At 50.0% G+C, this 15263-nt stretch overlaps 1 protein-coding gene across 2 annotated transcripts; it reads left to right on the top strand.

The window, feature by feature from the left end:
- The first annotated feature begins 219 nt into the window (after positions 1-219).
- Positions 220-3582, top strand: LOC107322379. 2 transcript variants are annotated; one of them, XM_015880359.2, is made up of 3 exons: positions 220-357; positions 3054-3205; positions 3305-3582. In XM_015880359.2, the coding sequence occupies exons 1-3, from the start codon at positions 232-234 to the stop codon at positions 3528-3530; spliced, it is 504 nt and encodes a 167-aa protein (XP_015735845.1). In that variant the 5' UTR covers positions 220-231; the 3' UTR covers positions 3531-3582. The 2 variants fall into 2 exon arrangements, with proteins under 2 accessions (XP_015735845.1, XP_015735844.1); XM_015880358.2 differs by having other exon boundaries at positions 3054-3582.
- Positions 3583-15263: the final 11681 nt, after the last annotated feature.

Here is a 15263-nt window from a genome sequence, read left to right as displayed (position 1 = left end):
TGAGAGCTACCAACAGGACAGGCAACCTCTGCTCAGGGGAACTCAAACTAGGGGACAGAGACAGCTCCAGCAGTGGTGGGAAGCCATATGCTGTACACAGCCCTCAGCTCATTCTCTTTCTGGTCCAACACATCCCATCTGTGCACATCCCAATAGAGACGAGGGCATCAGAACTGGTCAGAGCTGGGTTCTTTGTGATCCCTGCCCAGAATTCTGCAACCCGATGTCACAATGGCACCAAACCACCCCTGCCAGTTTGCCCCCAAGCCAGGGTGGATGGCACCCAGCCCCTTACAGACGGGTTTTGAAGACAGGAATTGCCAGGCAGAACCAAATAGAAAAGTACCCAGGATTTCGGTAAGTCTTCCAAGAACATCAGATTTGTCAGTACACATTTAAGCACTTCCCCATTCCTGCTAGGCCCACGGAAGCTGATGCTACTTGATCAGAACCTCTCCTACTGTAGCTTTCCTTTGAGCACTGTGGGTTTATAGACAATCCTGGGTTTGGGTCCGTACTGGTGAGCACCAGAAATAACTCATGGTTCATGCTTTGCTGCAAACCAACTGGCAGCACTGAAACTCAGTGCAGCCCTCCTCTCCTGCTCTAAAGAGCTGATCAAATGCATCAGCCAGACGCCCTCCTACAGCTTTCCACCATAGCACAAACCTCACCCCCTGTTTTCTACCTGGAAATCTGTTTAAAAGCCAACGCTTTCTCAGTGAACTCAACTGGAAATAATTTGCCTCTTACCCTGACGAATCTCTTATCTGTGAAGGCTGCAAGCACCCACAAAGAGTTTACAGGAGTGCCTTGATCAGTCAAAGACATGCAGTTTCAGAAGCTTTCTCAACCCGGAGTCTCAGAATGGACTATGTGATAGAGCCAGTTGAAAGAAGGCAATAAGCATGTTTAACAAAAAGTAATAAAAAACAACCCAAACCAAAAAGGACTTTTCTTTTCATACCAAACGCTTATGAAGAACTTCAAAAATGATTTCTGTGCCTGCTGGAACAGCAGTGAGGAGATAAAAGAGACAAACCCTGCTCTTCCCTGTTGGATTTCATTTTGACCAAAGAGCAAGCTCTTTTTTTTTTATGATTAATTCTCCCTATTCCCTCTGTTACCATAAGCTGCGGAAAGGGAAAACACAGAAGAACAAGGAAGAAAAATATCACCATTTGTTTCTCTTTGCTGGCTGGTTTGGGCTTGTATTTGCTTTGGAGGGGGAAGCAAACGCCATATGCAGTGCAAGAACAAGATGACAATGGTGAGAAAACGCCAAGTGATTCAGAAGTCCGTGAGCTGCTATTTCTCTGCTTTCAAGGTTGAAGTTGTGAAGGCACAGCCCGGACCATTTCCTCTGCATCTCTTACCCTACAGAGGTGCAGGCTCAGGTGTGAGGCATCTCCACCCCCAGAGCTGTCACTAGGGATTGCTGCCTGAACCGGGCAGACTGCTGATCAGCTCCAAGGTGGTGGGAAAACCTTCTGGGAGCAAGATCTGCTCCTCTGTAGGAGGCAAGGCCAACAGCATGCCAAACTAAGCTGGCTGGAATGGTCTCTGCCTCTGTGATTAAAGGGATTCATAAATATTCCATGTTTCTTGGCAGCTGGGAGTGCTTCAGTTGTTGTGAACATCTCAAGGGGGATGGGAAAGGCAGAATGAGTCTTAGCATATCTGACACCCTGCAGAGACAATGAACCGGGGAAGGAGAGTGCTCATCTTCTTGCAGAGCAGCATCTCACATAGGGTGATTTTAATAATTCAGCCTTCGACTGGTCTGTTTAAATGTTTGATGCCTGCAAGTTGATTTAAGACCTGGCCTCCTAAGAATCGATAGAGCTGGACGCTGGTTGGGTGCTGTCTGCCTTCCTCATCAGTGCAGTAAACATGTTAACATGGGGTGGCCAATACCTGAATTCTGATCTCTTTCATCAGCATGAAACTGTGGCGTTCCCTTGCCGTAAGAGAATGACAACCATCCCATATTGATTTGCTTTTGAAGAGAAAGAAAAGGAGTAAGGAAGAATAAAAATGCTTAGCTACAAACTACACTGGAGAGGTAACAACCAACAACCTTGCCCTAGGAAATGGAATCAGGCAACAGTCAGGGATTGTTGGGATATCGGACCACCTGCTTCCATAGAGTGAATCTGGGATGCTTGCAACAACCTTGATAGACCTGATTTTGGCCATTCTCCAAGACAGAAGACTGGACCAAACACACTTGGCCATCTGAGAGACACCAGCATCCAAGGAACCATTCCCAGCTCTCTCTGCCACACACTGCCACATTCAGAAGCCCTCTGTCCCATCACTAGAGTTTCCCATCAGCTTTGTTCATGAGAGACCCTTCACTTCCATGTGAGATCCTGATCCTGTAAGCCCTTACTCTAAATTATCCATGAAATGTGTGGGCATGAGTAATGCATGAGATGAATTATCCATGAACTGGGTTGGTCGCCTTCTCCCTCTGTCAACTCCATAGGTTTCTGCCAGGTATCAAAGCACAGAGGAGGAAATATAGGCCTCATTGCTATGTCCCCCCCCCCCCCCCCAAAGGAATCTGCATAATCTGGGAGAAGGCTTAACTATTCAGCGGGGCACGATGGAAGAACACAGAAGGCAGCTTAAGAGAGCAGAAGGTCAGCAGTTCCCTGAGGAGGCAGCATCAGACCCCAAATCCACCTGCTGGCAATTCAGTGCTGCAAAGAGGAACGGCTCCAGCACTGACGGCGACAACATGCCTGGCTCTGACAGCACTCCCACTCCCAGGCTGGTGGAAGTGGAGTCAGCGATGAGATTGGAGTCTTCTCTATGGCAAACACAGCAAAGTCTTCATGTTTGCTGGGTAGCTATTTCTGATTGTGACATGAAAATCTATGCTGGAGCTGCTTTGCAAGGTAGTTTTTTATCCAAGTCGGTCTGCTTGAAGAAGCAAGCAGGAAAAAGAATCCAGCAAATCGTTTGGTTCTTTTCATCAGGGAAAATAAAAACACACAAATTCTTTTTTTTTTAAGCGAATTCCTGACTATGTGCTTTGTCCTCAGGAGAAGCCGACCACAATGACAGCTCCAGCACCACTGCCCCAGCGCCGCTGCCACCCCTCCAGGGCCATCCAGTACATCCTGCTGGACAGCTGCAGGAACATCCCAGCATCCCACATCCTAGCCAGCATGGACTCCTACAGGGCCCACAGAGGGTCTGCCTCCTGCCACCCCATCAATCACGTCCCCAGCACAGCCGTGAGCAGCTGCTCCCTACACCCCAGTTACCTCCCAATGTTCCCCATCCTCCACAGGAAGCCAGCCCAGGGCTCAGGGCACTCTCTGGACGCTAGGAAGAGGCTGCCAGTGTTCCTGCAGCTGTGTGGGGACGATGTGTCAACCACAGCCCCCAGAGATGCGCACCTGCAAACCTTAAGCCATGAGCGGAAAGGGCATCCCAATGCCAAAGCACTGAGGGAAGGCAAGAGAGGGCAGAGGATGAAGAAGATGGCGGGGTGCACCCTGAGTGATAAGGCATGAATCACTGTGAAATAGCTTCTGAATAAAAGATAGTGTTCTTGGTGTCCTTACATCAATGAGAGACGTGTTACGAGCTCAGATTCACCGACAGCTGGGTGTTGGCAAAACAGAAGGAAGGAAGGATATATCAGGGTGGGGAGGCCCTGGCACTGCTGCCCAGAGCTGTGGGTGCCCCAGACCTGGAGGCATTGAAGGCTGGGTTGGATGGACCCTGGGCAGCCTGAGTAACCAGTCCATGGCAGGGGGTGGAACTGGATGACCTTTAAGGTCTCTTCCAACCCAACCATTCTATGATTCTGTTATCTACTTGGGGTACCCTTTCACTCTCCTGGGTACCATGCCAATTGAACAGACTGGAAGAGTGCACACGGGTGGTCATCCAACCTCATCCACTTCACTCAATCCACTCAGAGTTCTGAAGAAAACCTTTCTCCACATCCTGAATCACACCCACAGCCCCTTCACCCAGCAGCATCTCCAGCCGCTGCTCTGCAGAAACAAGTATTGATGACAGGCAAAGCGTTGTGCATAGGCTGTGACAGAGCAATGTTGTGTAGGAAACTGAAAAACATGAAAAGCAAATGAGATCTCATGTGAGAGTGTCTAGGAGGGAGTTCAGGACTGCTTAAGTCCAGAGATTAGAAAACTATGAGAACTGGAAGAAATGTCCCACAAAGAAATGGGTAATAAATACAATTGGACTTAGAAGTTATTATGACTCATAAAGGTGTTTCTGAAAGAGGCTATTTACGTGTGGAAGGTCCCAGGTTCAGACCAACGGGGACTTCTGAATGGGAATGTCACATCAGCCCCCAAAAAAGAAGACTGGAGACTGCAATGCCCAAAGTCTGGAGAGGACTTAAAGGAAAAGAGGACAATCAGAAAACAGGAGGAAGACCAGATGGGGGAAAAACAGATCTGCACAACCTTGGAAACAGACAGGTAGGTACCTGCGAGTGGGGACTTGTCAGGATGATGAGCCTGCTGCTTATTTGGGACCACAGAACAGAAGGCGGCAGTGCCTGCCAAGGGCAAAAGGACCTGGAAAAAGATGGTGATGGGTTTAAGTTAAAAGTTATTGACGATCCTTTACTTCGGGCCAACAGCAGTGGCTGAAACCCACAGGAATTGATTGCAGATGTCAGCACCAAAGCAGAAGGTGCACTAGGAGGAGGAGTGGAATCATCCTAACAAGGACAGATCAAAAGAACAGGATGAGTTGGGCTGCCGAAAATAACAGTTGCTTGAGGAAGAACTCTACAACAAGTTCTTAGGTTGTGCTGGAGACTGGGTTTAGATCTCCCCAGTCAGAATGGGACTGAGTCACCACCGAGGCTTTAATTTTTGAGGCACAGATTGCAGAGCAAATGTTGCTTATTGCAGGCACCACTTATTCCTGAGCATGATAATAAACAGACTTTGTCTCCAAATGGTTACTGATCCAGGAAGACACAGAACTATTTTAGTGGTATTTCGGTGAATGTGGAGACGTTACAGACGAGGTTGACCTAGAAAATCAACGTGAGTCCAGCGATCAGAAGTTGATGCCATTTAAATTAAATGGAAGGAGGTATTAAAACAGGTCAGTGGCAGAGGTTTTTTTGCGATGAATTAGCATATAAAATCACCAACGTAGCACTGAGGAATTTTACTGCACGTAACGAACTGGGAGGGGAACCATATGCCTGGAGTTTACCAAACATAGCACCCACGCTTAGGAAATGGGGCAAGAGTAATTGTGACAACTACAGAGCCTTTACTCTGACCTCAGTAGCATCCTTCCATTTCCAGCCAATCTTGATGGTAAGCACAGAACCCCGTCCACCTCAATCTGCTTTTATGGAAGATAGGTTATGCCAGCCCACAATATAACTGGCACCTTGCTCTGGAGAGGAGAGAAGCTCTTTAAGCATGAAGAGCATGGCACACCCAATTCATGCAGGCATCAGTGCAGGCTCTGCACTGGAGGAGATGGATTTGGTGAGTATGAGCTCCTCAAACCATGGCCAAGGGACCTGTCTCTTTGGCACATCCATAGATGGATTTGGTGCAGACATAACTGGGTTTTGGTGCAGACATAACTGGGTTTGGGAAGACTGCTGATTCCCCATAGCTGAGATGAACCAAATTCTCCTGCGGGAGAAATTAAGTGACCTTGAGGAACATCAGTGTTAAAAAATCTCTTGTAAAAAAGTCTTCTGCTTCAAGCTGGGAGCCCATCCACTGGAAACAAGCAGGGGTACAAGAGTCTGCCAGTCATAGGCTGATTCTAAATCTCCAGTGTGATGTGGCTCTGAGAAAACGCAAGTATGATAGTAGCAGGTGTCAGGGGAGATATTCCCTTCAGAGTAAGGAGACTGCTTCTGTCACTGTGGGAAGCCCTGAGGAGTTTGTGTTCAGAGTCCCGTTATGACTCCAATCAACCTTGTTCAACAGAGATTATCTGAAAGCAGAACAGGTGGGATGGAGATCTTTCCTCCAGGACCTGAAAGAGTTTGGCTCATTCTGCCTGGCAAGAAGCAGACTGCAAAGGGAAGGGATGCAGCTGCTGCCTGAGCAAAGAGCTAAAAGAGGAACGTTTGGGGGGAGAAGTTACTGAGTTTGACAGTAGAAGAGATGAGGTTATAAAGCTTCAAGATGTGTTTCAGCTGGAATTAGAGGCTCCTTCACCACAAAAGAAGCAAAGTTGTGGGGCACTCTCCAATTCAAAGGAGATCTGTTCACTGCCACATGAGAGGCAAGGGCATCTCCTTGCCCAAGACCATAACCAAAGACCTCTTTTTCTTCCAGTGCTGAGCCTAGTAGTGTTTTCTTGCCCAAATAAATGGATAACATAGACCTGCTCACACTCAACAGCTTTGTTTAGGGGGCAAGAGCTGCCCTCAGGAGCTGGCAGCCTTTCAACCAGCTGTAGAAAGATGGCCTCACCATCCCAGTATCAGCTTTTCAGCCTCTGTTGTTCTCCTGTAGGTCTTCCTTTTATTCTGCTTTTTGTCCCTTTCCAGACATCAGCATGCACGACGCTGTGCCTCCCACTATTCCCACAGCACCTCCCACCCCTAAGGTCTCCACAGGTGCCTTATGCATGTGTGTGGAGAGCAATCAGTGCCTCACCTCCAATAATTGGAGCTGAACCTCCGGAGCTGAGAGATGAATTTGATCTCTGCTGTTCTGCATGTGAGGGATGAGCCAGGGGCTGAGTGCTGCTGATTGCAGTGCACTTTGCTGCTCAGTTGAATTGACACTGTGCCATGGAGATCAGGACACCCCAACAGGACATGAGCACGCACCTCTCCCCACTCCCTGGGTTCTGCTCCTTGTGCTCTGAGGGGGTCCAGCTCCTTGTAAATGAAAGACACTGATTGCTCTGAAGCAGCTTTATTCCTCTAGCCTCTATCTAGGGATATTGGTATTGGTGCACCGTGCTGCACTGCTCCTTGCAGAGTGGCTTTGCCATCAGTGTGCTGCTACAAGCAGAGATAGCCTCACTGCCTGTGCAGAAAGCCACATAGATCCAAGAACTGACATAGCAACCTGTGCTCATCTCCATGGGCTTGTACATACACGTGAGGCTGTGATTTTAAGGTGGCCTCACCTGCAAACATATGAGACATACATTTGGGTGTGAATATTTGAAGCTGTTTTATCACAACGCATCCTCTTGCACGTGCACAAGAAGGCAGAGCATGCAGGAAAGGCCAACCACAAATCATCTCCTGCCCTTACACAGCACCACCTGCATCCTGATGGGCTGGGATGTGTGGTGGAGGTGAGTCCGATCCCCACAGGTGCCATCACATTTAGGCAGGCAGTGGCATGTGTAAAAACACATTCATCCGTAACACTGGAGCAAATTACTGTCCTGTGATTATTTATATGAAGAATGTTTGTGGATGAATTACCAACCAGCCTGGAGCAGGGAAACCGAGCAGTCACTCCACCTAACATGTCAGCAGGCGAGCCAACAACACACTGGGGGTAATCATTAACAAATTAACTGATGGCCCAGGTCTCTCCCTCCCCACAGGGGCTCCGTGTGCCATGAAGCCCAAAGCAGCAGATGTGCATTTACAACATCAGTGCATCGGTAGCAGGTTGGGCCATGCCAAATCCAACTTGCGAACCACAGTCCGTGAATGAGAAAAGAGAAGCAGAAAAACCCAAGGAGCAAAGAAAAGAAAAGGGAAGGTTCCTCAAGAGACAGAGGGAGGGAGGCTGAGATGAAATGAGGAAGTGAAAGAAAAAAAATTAACAGCCTTTTTTCTTCCTTTTCATTTATAGACAATATTATGCTTCTGCACAGAAGGACTAATTTAGCCCTCCACGCAGCCCCAGTGACCCTTCCTAATAGAAACCATTTAAATCTTTAAACAATTTACATGAAAATGTAACTTTGCTGTGAATATATTTCTTCCCCCTCCTTCTCCCATCACAAGTGCAATCCTTCAAATCTCTGACAGCCTCCATTATCTCTTAATGAAGTGAGAGCATCTTTCTTAGGAGACGCGCCGGCCCCGAGGTTAATCGCCAGAACGAGGTTCACAAATAAAAATCAGAGGAGGGATAAGAAGAGGAAGAGCTGCAGTGGGCAGCTCCATCACCCACAGCCAACAGATCCAGAAGGAGGATCAAATCCTCCCTTGGAGCAGTGAGGACCACCATGGCCAGGCCATAGAGGCCATCCTGGGCTTATCCCATCAGGAGCAGGTCACTGAATCTTGCAGTCATTGAGGATGGAAAAGACCTCAAGGATCCCCAAGGCCAACCCCAACCAACCCACTGCCCACATCCCTCAGTGCCACGTCTCCATGGGCAGCTGTGCCACTGCAGCTCTTTGGGAGAACATGGCACAGCCATCCAGGCAGTATTTACCCAGTGAAGAGTACACATGTCCAAGCTGTGGGCTGTCAGCTCCTACAGGAGACTCAAAGGTTCTACTTAAGTACAGGGAGACTTCACCCACAGCCCTCCCTCATCCACCAGGCAGCAACCTGGTCACAGAAGGAGATGAGGTTGGTCAAGCTGGAACATGAAGTTGGTCAAGATTTAGCAGGAGACACACACACTTCCAGGCTAAGCACCAACTACAAACCCTGCCGTGTATTTGCTCTCTGAAAACAAACAAGGCTTTGGGGCCGATGTGACAGCACAAGTGCAAAGGGCAAAGCAGGGGCTGTGCTCAGGGCTCTGCCCTCCACCAGTTGCTCTCTGCTCCTCTCCAAGCTGGGAGGTTGCTTTGCACGAGCCTTTGTGGTGATGTGGGGGAGGTGTAAGAGAGAGGAGGTAATGAAAAATAAATGTAAAGGGCTGAAAATGAGGAGAGAAAGGCTGAAAAACTATTGAGCTGACAGGAGCCAGTATAGAAAAGGGGGAAAGAAAATCAGGGAGGTCTCAGGGGAAAACAGTCTCACAAGAAGGGGGACTACGGACTAGAACAGAAGAGAGATGAAAGCTGAAAGCAACAGCAGAGGAAAATAAATAGCTATTTCCAGAGAAACAATAAAGTTTGAAATATTCAGGGCCAGAAGGAAGGGAAGAAAAAAAAAAAACACAACAAAATACCAAGAGATAACAGTTCTGGTTGTTGGGAGTTGCTTAAGTAAAGAAGCTCAGTGCATTCCATGTGGCCTCAGTGCAGTTCCCATCCATTTGCCACCAAAGTGAAGGAATGGAGGAGCCTCTGGCCACAACTGGAGCGTATTTACATCCTGTCTGACCTTAACACAACCTCAGTGCTGCCCAGCAAACCCAGTGCTCCAAGAACACCCACTGCCCACCTGCAGCAGGGCTGGGAGCTGCATCAAATCCTGCATCTACAAAACCTGCAGCCCCAAGTGGATGACAGATCTCCTTGCTGACAAGGACAGAAGACAGTTATCAATCACACCTGAGTGGAGGCAAATCAGTCCTTATCTGTGCCACTTGGCTTTCCCAGCTGATGTCAAATAAAACATGACTGTAAGTGCATGACGTGTCACCCAGGTGTCCTATTGTGGGGCTGAGCCTGGGTTGCACGGGGTACACCCAGAGCCCAGACTGCTGGTGTCAGTGCTGCACATCAGCAAAGAGAGGGACCTGGTGCATGCCCATGGCTTGGCATCACATTGGGGTTGCATGGGCTGTACTGTTCATATCCCATACCATCATGCAGTCACAGAACCATTAGGGTTAGAAAAGACCTCTAAGACCCCCAGGTCCAGCCCCAGCCCACCCCGCCATGCCCACCAACCACATCACTCAGTGCCATATCTCCATGGCTCCGGAGCACCCCCAGGAATGGGGACTCCCCTCATCCTGTGCCACTGCAGCACCACTCTTCTAGAGAAGAAGTTGTTCCCAGTATCCAACCTGAACCCCCCTCAGCACAGCTTAAGGCCATTAGATGTCACAGGTTTGCTGCCCTTGCAGGGACTTCATTGCCATTCATCAGCTTCATTGCATGTTGGAGGGTATCAGTGGGGTCCCCACTTGGCCTGGACACAGTTCCTTCATTCCATTTGGGATTTAACTCCTCCCCCAGGGGCAGAGAGGGGCTGCAGGGACCCCATCCAGGAGGGGTTGGAGGGGATGGGGGAAGTCAGTCTCTCCCTCTGCCCCCTCCCTGGCTTCTCGCAGAGCTCTCTCCCCGCAGCACAGAGAGGCACAAACTGCTCTCGTTAGGTGAAGAGGGTTTTGGAGGGTGAGTGGGTGGCAAATAACAGTCGCATGTCAGGCCTGAGTGCCTACAGCCCAGCAGTCAGCTCCAGCAGGGCTTTTAGCTGCTCCCTCCCGCCCACCTTCCCCTCTTCCTGCTCACGGTGAGCGGGAGCGAGTTAACCCCATAACCTTTAATCAAGGGCTTGTGTACACGGACGGGGATTGATGGAGCTTGCCTCCCTCACGGCCTCACACCACGGCTCCGATTACACCATTAACTCCCCGAGCTGAGTGCCTGGGCCAATATTGGCAGCCAAGAAATAATGGGCCTGGAAAATGCATTACGGAGAGATCACAGGGAAGCGGCGGGCTGCAGAAATGGGCATTTCCACCTCGAGGTGCTGAGGGGATGTGGGCAAACCAGGAGCTGCACATAGGAGGGGGAAGCTGAGGACCCTGGTTGTCCTCAGTGCAGGGCTACAGCTCACCCGGGTCTGGTGAATAAAGCACATCCCAGAGTGTGGGGACACCCCATCACCAGCTCTGGGCAAAACACCAAGCCCAGTGAACTGTAGAAACCAGGGCACCCCATGCCCACCTTGTGTCTGAACCCCAGACCTTCTCCCCCTCTGTTTTGAGGACTAATTGTGACCTAAAAGAGAGATCTCTCATCCCCACACAGGGCAGCGAATGCAGCCAAGATGCAGATCTGTGGATCTGCATGTACAGAAAGGGAAGCACCGAGCATCACTGATACTGAAAGTTGTGGAGGCAGCCCAGTGTTGATCTGGGGAAAGCTGAATTATTAAGGTCAGCCAGAACATGTCCAGCAGGAGAACTAAACGGATGCACACAGTGTGGTAGGCAGTGGCTCCGGTCTGGACCACGAGCAAGGACAGCCCTGCAGCTGTACATAAGGCCATGGCTATGGGTTAACTGGCTCTTCTGGGGCTCTGGAGTTCTTGTTCCTCCTGGTTTGGGTCAGAAGTGTCATCCCTAGAGGTGTCACTGGTAGGGAGAAAATCCTGTGCAGGTAAAGGTAAAAGACCAGCCACTTTGGCCAAACTCAATAAGCACTCAGCCAGCTCTGCACGGCTTCAGTGCTGCTCAGTGCATCAGCATCCCTCCCTGCAGCTCCATGGGGTGATAAAACCCAGCCAGGGAGCAGGATGGGGCTGGTGGCACCATATGAAGACAGTCCAGAGCCACTCTCCTGGAGCAGCAGCCCATGGGGTGCTTGGGGATGGCTCTGCTCTCCACGGAGGAGGCTCAGCCTCCTGCCTCCACGTCCACAGGCAGCTGGGAAGTGGGATGCTACTGACACCCAGTGGCTCCCTGCATCCTGCAGAAGGGGACGGGCTCCTTCACAGGTGGGGAAGACGTGTCCATCCTCCCCCCCGTGGTTAATGCTGGTGTCTGGGGGTCCTGCAGCCCTCATCTTTGGGGCTCATCTGTGGAAGAAGAGGTTGGAAGCCCTGGGTCACCACTCAGGGTTGGCAGAGAGACCTCAGCAAAGTGGCTCTGCCAGGTGGCAAATGGGACACGGGGGAGAAGCAGGAGCTGCAGCTCCACTCTCATTCTGCACTATCCACCTCACAGCACAGGATGGGAGATACAGTGAAGCCTCCTCACAGCTGTGCCCACCTCTGCAAATGGATAAATAATTCTCTTCTAGAAGCTTTCATGCGCCAAATAAATGCTGGAGGATGGGAGGAGGAGAGAGGTTGGGTTTTGTTTCCTCTGCAGTGTTCTGGTCAGCGCTTCCCTGATTGCTCCATCAGCTCTGGGCAGCTGCTCCAAGCTCTGCAGGCAGCACACACAGCAGTGGAGCTCCATGGAACGCTGTGCACACGAGCTATCCCCTCACAAGCACGTTGACTGCAGGCAAAGAAGCAGATTAGAGCTGGAAGAGGATCAGTCTTCATCAGAAGTCCCATTTGCATTCCAGAAGAAGGCCATCTACGTAGGGAGCTATTTAGGAGCAGCAATGGAGATTTGCAATCCGCTCCACGTGTCATTTCAGCCCCAAAAATCAAACAGCAAGGAAAAAATAACAACAAACTGCCTGCGTTTGGCACCCCGCAGTGCAAAACCAGAGCAGACACAGCCTCTGACCTGATGAATAGCAACAGATAAGACGGACACAGAGTAGAATAAAGAAGGGGCTTGGGAGCTACAATTCCCAGCTGAGAGAAGCACATTTTTCCCTGGCCCTTCACACTGACAAGCTCTAGTTTCAGCTATGGAGAGCGCCCAGAGGCTGCTGGAATGGAACTGCATTTTTAATTATTTGTTTTTATCAATTGCTTTCCATTGAGAGGCTGCTGATAACAGGAGCCCACCGCGCTGTGTGAGCAGACACTGCACGAGGGCAGAGATTCACCTGAGGAGGATTATCTCAGAGTCCCACAGGGGACTGCCACCACCCCTATGGGACCACAGGAAGAGGGATGCTTTCTCTGCAAGAGCACAAATCAAGCAGTGGGTGGAGAAGAAGCAGCAGAAGCAATAAATGAAAGTGATGGTGGTCACAGCGTGTGGTGCTGTGACAGGTTTTGTGTGCATTCCTTCAGGAAGGTTGTGGCTCTGACTGCAGGACTGGGGAGAGCTCGCTGGAAATACCAAATCTGGGCTGCAGGCAAAGTGTGGAGTTTGTCTCTGTTTCCAGGCCTGCATTACCCTACGTCACGCTTTGAGGATGACTCTGCAGTGTCCAAGGAGTGCAAAGGAACACACTGTCTGAATTAATGCATCACTTCCATCTGTAATTTCTCACCCAAATGAGCCTTGTTGGCATACACTCACACGCACGCACATCTAGTTCTGGAAACAAAGGGGCTGATTAGCATCGACCCTATTATCATTACTATGGGCAGAGACAGCTGATCGATGCCTACTCAATAAGGCAGAGCTGAGTGCCAGTCTCTCGGTGACACCTCCATCCCCCCGTGGGGACAGGTCCACAAAGGACCCACACGAGGAGGATGGATGCCAGCTGTCCCCAAAGCTACAATGACAGCTTGATTTCAGGCATCAGGGTCCTGTATGCAGCTGCCTTCCTCATGGCAGGACCTCAGCAGGACATGGATGTGCCCAAGCACATGGTCTGCACCCAGAGATGGAAGCTCTGTGTTGCTCCACACACCCCTTGCCCAGCTTGGTAAACATCTTGTGCTGAAGGGATTAAAACACAAAGATCCTGAGCCGACCTTTCAGCTGGCCCTGGCTACCCCCTGCAAGCTGTGGCTCAGCATTAATAAATAGCTCTGCTCTGCCTTGCCACTCTTCCCAACCTGACACTTTTTCAATAGCCTTATTTTCTTCAGTTTGTTTTGTTCTCTGCAAGCGCTCCCAAACTCCTCACTTCTGCTTCTTCTGCACAAATTGGCTCTCTCTCTCTCCTGTACTGTCTGGAAAGTAACAAAACCCCCCAAGTTCAGCTTCAGACCCCAGTGTGGGCACAACCCAAATCCCTGTGCTCCTCTGTCAGAGCCTCCATGCCCTTCCCTTGGCTCATACGCAGTGTGGGGCCATCCCTTGCATGGACTGGGACAGGCAGGGCTGCTCAGGGGCTGTGCCTGCAGCTCGTGGTGCTGTCGTCTGGCCAAGGGGCGATGAAGTCATGAATTACTTCAGCCAGGTCATTATCTGCCGGGATGAGGTAGAAGCTCCTTGCCAGTTAGGGCTGACAGAGGGCATCAATCACAGCTGTTCCCATGTGAGAGGAATCCAGAATCACAGCCAACACCGGGTTGTGGGTGGGGAGGTGACCGAGGCATTCCCAGGGGAAGCTGCAGACTCTTCAAACTGCCTTCTCACCCTTGTTGCTCAGATCCAGCCTCCTGTGCACAAGGAACCTGTCATTGCATTGGGCTGCCCTGGTGCCATCACTGCCAGCTGAGGCAGCTCCATCCTGCCTGCTCCAGAAAGCTGCACGAGGACACTGGCTGAGCCCTGGAAGTGGGAGAGCATCCCATTCTAGCTTGGATCCAGCTACTAAGAGAACTGGGCAGCAGCTTGTCAGATGAGCACATCTGACATCATGTTGCTGGCCTTGGGATAGCATTTCAGATCCTGGCTTTCAGGTGTCTGCACAATTCATTGCTCTTCAATAAACACAATGAGTATCCCATCCCAGGGCAATCTGTGCACCAGTAAATCCCAGTCTCTTGTTTCCAGGAAGCTGTAAAAACCAGTAAGACACCAGTGCACCCCACAGAGCTCTGGCTGCCCTGTGAACACAGTGGCAGCAGAGGGGGCTGTGTGGGGCTGTGACATGGCATACATGGCACGGATGCATACAGAATCATACACTCACTACGCTACAATCAATCACCAGTAAACACATTAAACAGGATGGGCCCCAATACCAACCCTTGGGAACACCACTGTCATGGTTTAATAATTTTGTAATTTTTGCTATCAGTATTCCACATCATAACATCATATTAAGCATGAATAATTTTACTGAATCTGCAACTTACAGAAGAAGACTACATCTCCCAGGGAACAACACGATAGGTCACGGGACCTGGACTCTATATTAACTCTGTCGCAGAACAGACTGACGTCTTTCGAGTTCTGGCGTTCAGGGGAGTGTGTGGGAGCCTTCAGCCGTTCGCCTAGATTCACAGTAGGCCTCTCGGTTACGGGACTCATTCTCTCTCCTATTTTGCTTGATTCGTTAGCTCAATTTCAATTATATTGTATTATATTGTGTTATCCTGTATTTCGATATAGTATTTAGTAAATAAGTGTGCCTCCTTAGATCGTTGCCGCTGTTTTCTTTTCCTAATTAATTTTTTCCTTTCGGCCTAGGGCCCCTCCGGGGCCTACGGCCCCCTGTCACGGACGCAGGTGGATTTTTAGTTCAAACCGTGACAACCACTCATGGCTGGTCACCTCTGGGTTTAACCCCATTCACCACCACCCTCTGGTCCCAACCCTCCAGCCAATCTATTTACCCTCGTTCCACGTGGCACGAGGGTTTAACAAATGAATGAATTTTGCTCTCAGCTGCATGCAGCAAGTACTCAAAAGCTGGAAAATAAATGTTTCCTTTTTCTCATTTAGCCTGACTGTTTTGATTTGCCATAC

Source organism: Coturnix japonica, chromosome 19 (assembly GCF_001577835.2).
Source record: "Coturnix japonica isolate 7356 chromosome 19, Coturnix japonica 2.1, whole genome shotgun sequence".
NCBI classification, from domain to species: domain Eukaryota; kingdom Metazoa; phylum Chordata; class Aves; order Galliformes; family Phasianidae; genus Coturnix; species Coturnix japonica.
This window is presented reverse-complemented; position numbering and strand designations above follow the sequence as displayed.

What these genes read in the sequence shown, in the direction of transcription:
- LOC107322379 (XM_015880358.2), top strand. Translation starts at nt 232, where the DNA reads ATGGCACCAAACCACCCCTGCCAGTTTGCCCCCAAGCCAGGGTGGATG. An exon ending in GAAAAGTACCCAGGATTTCG is followed by an intron (nt 358 to 3,053) that starts GTAAGTCTTCCA and finishes CTTTGTCCTCAG; the next exon opens with GAGAAGCCGACCACAATGAC.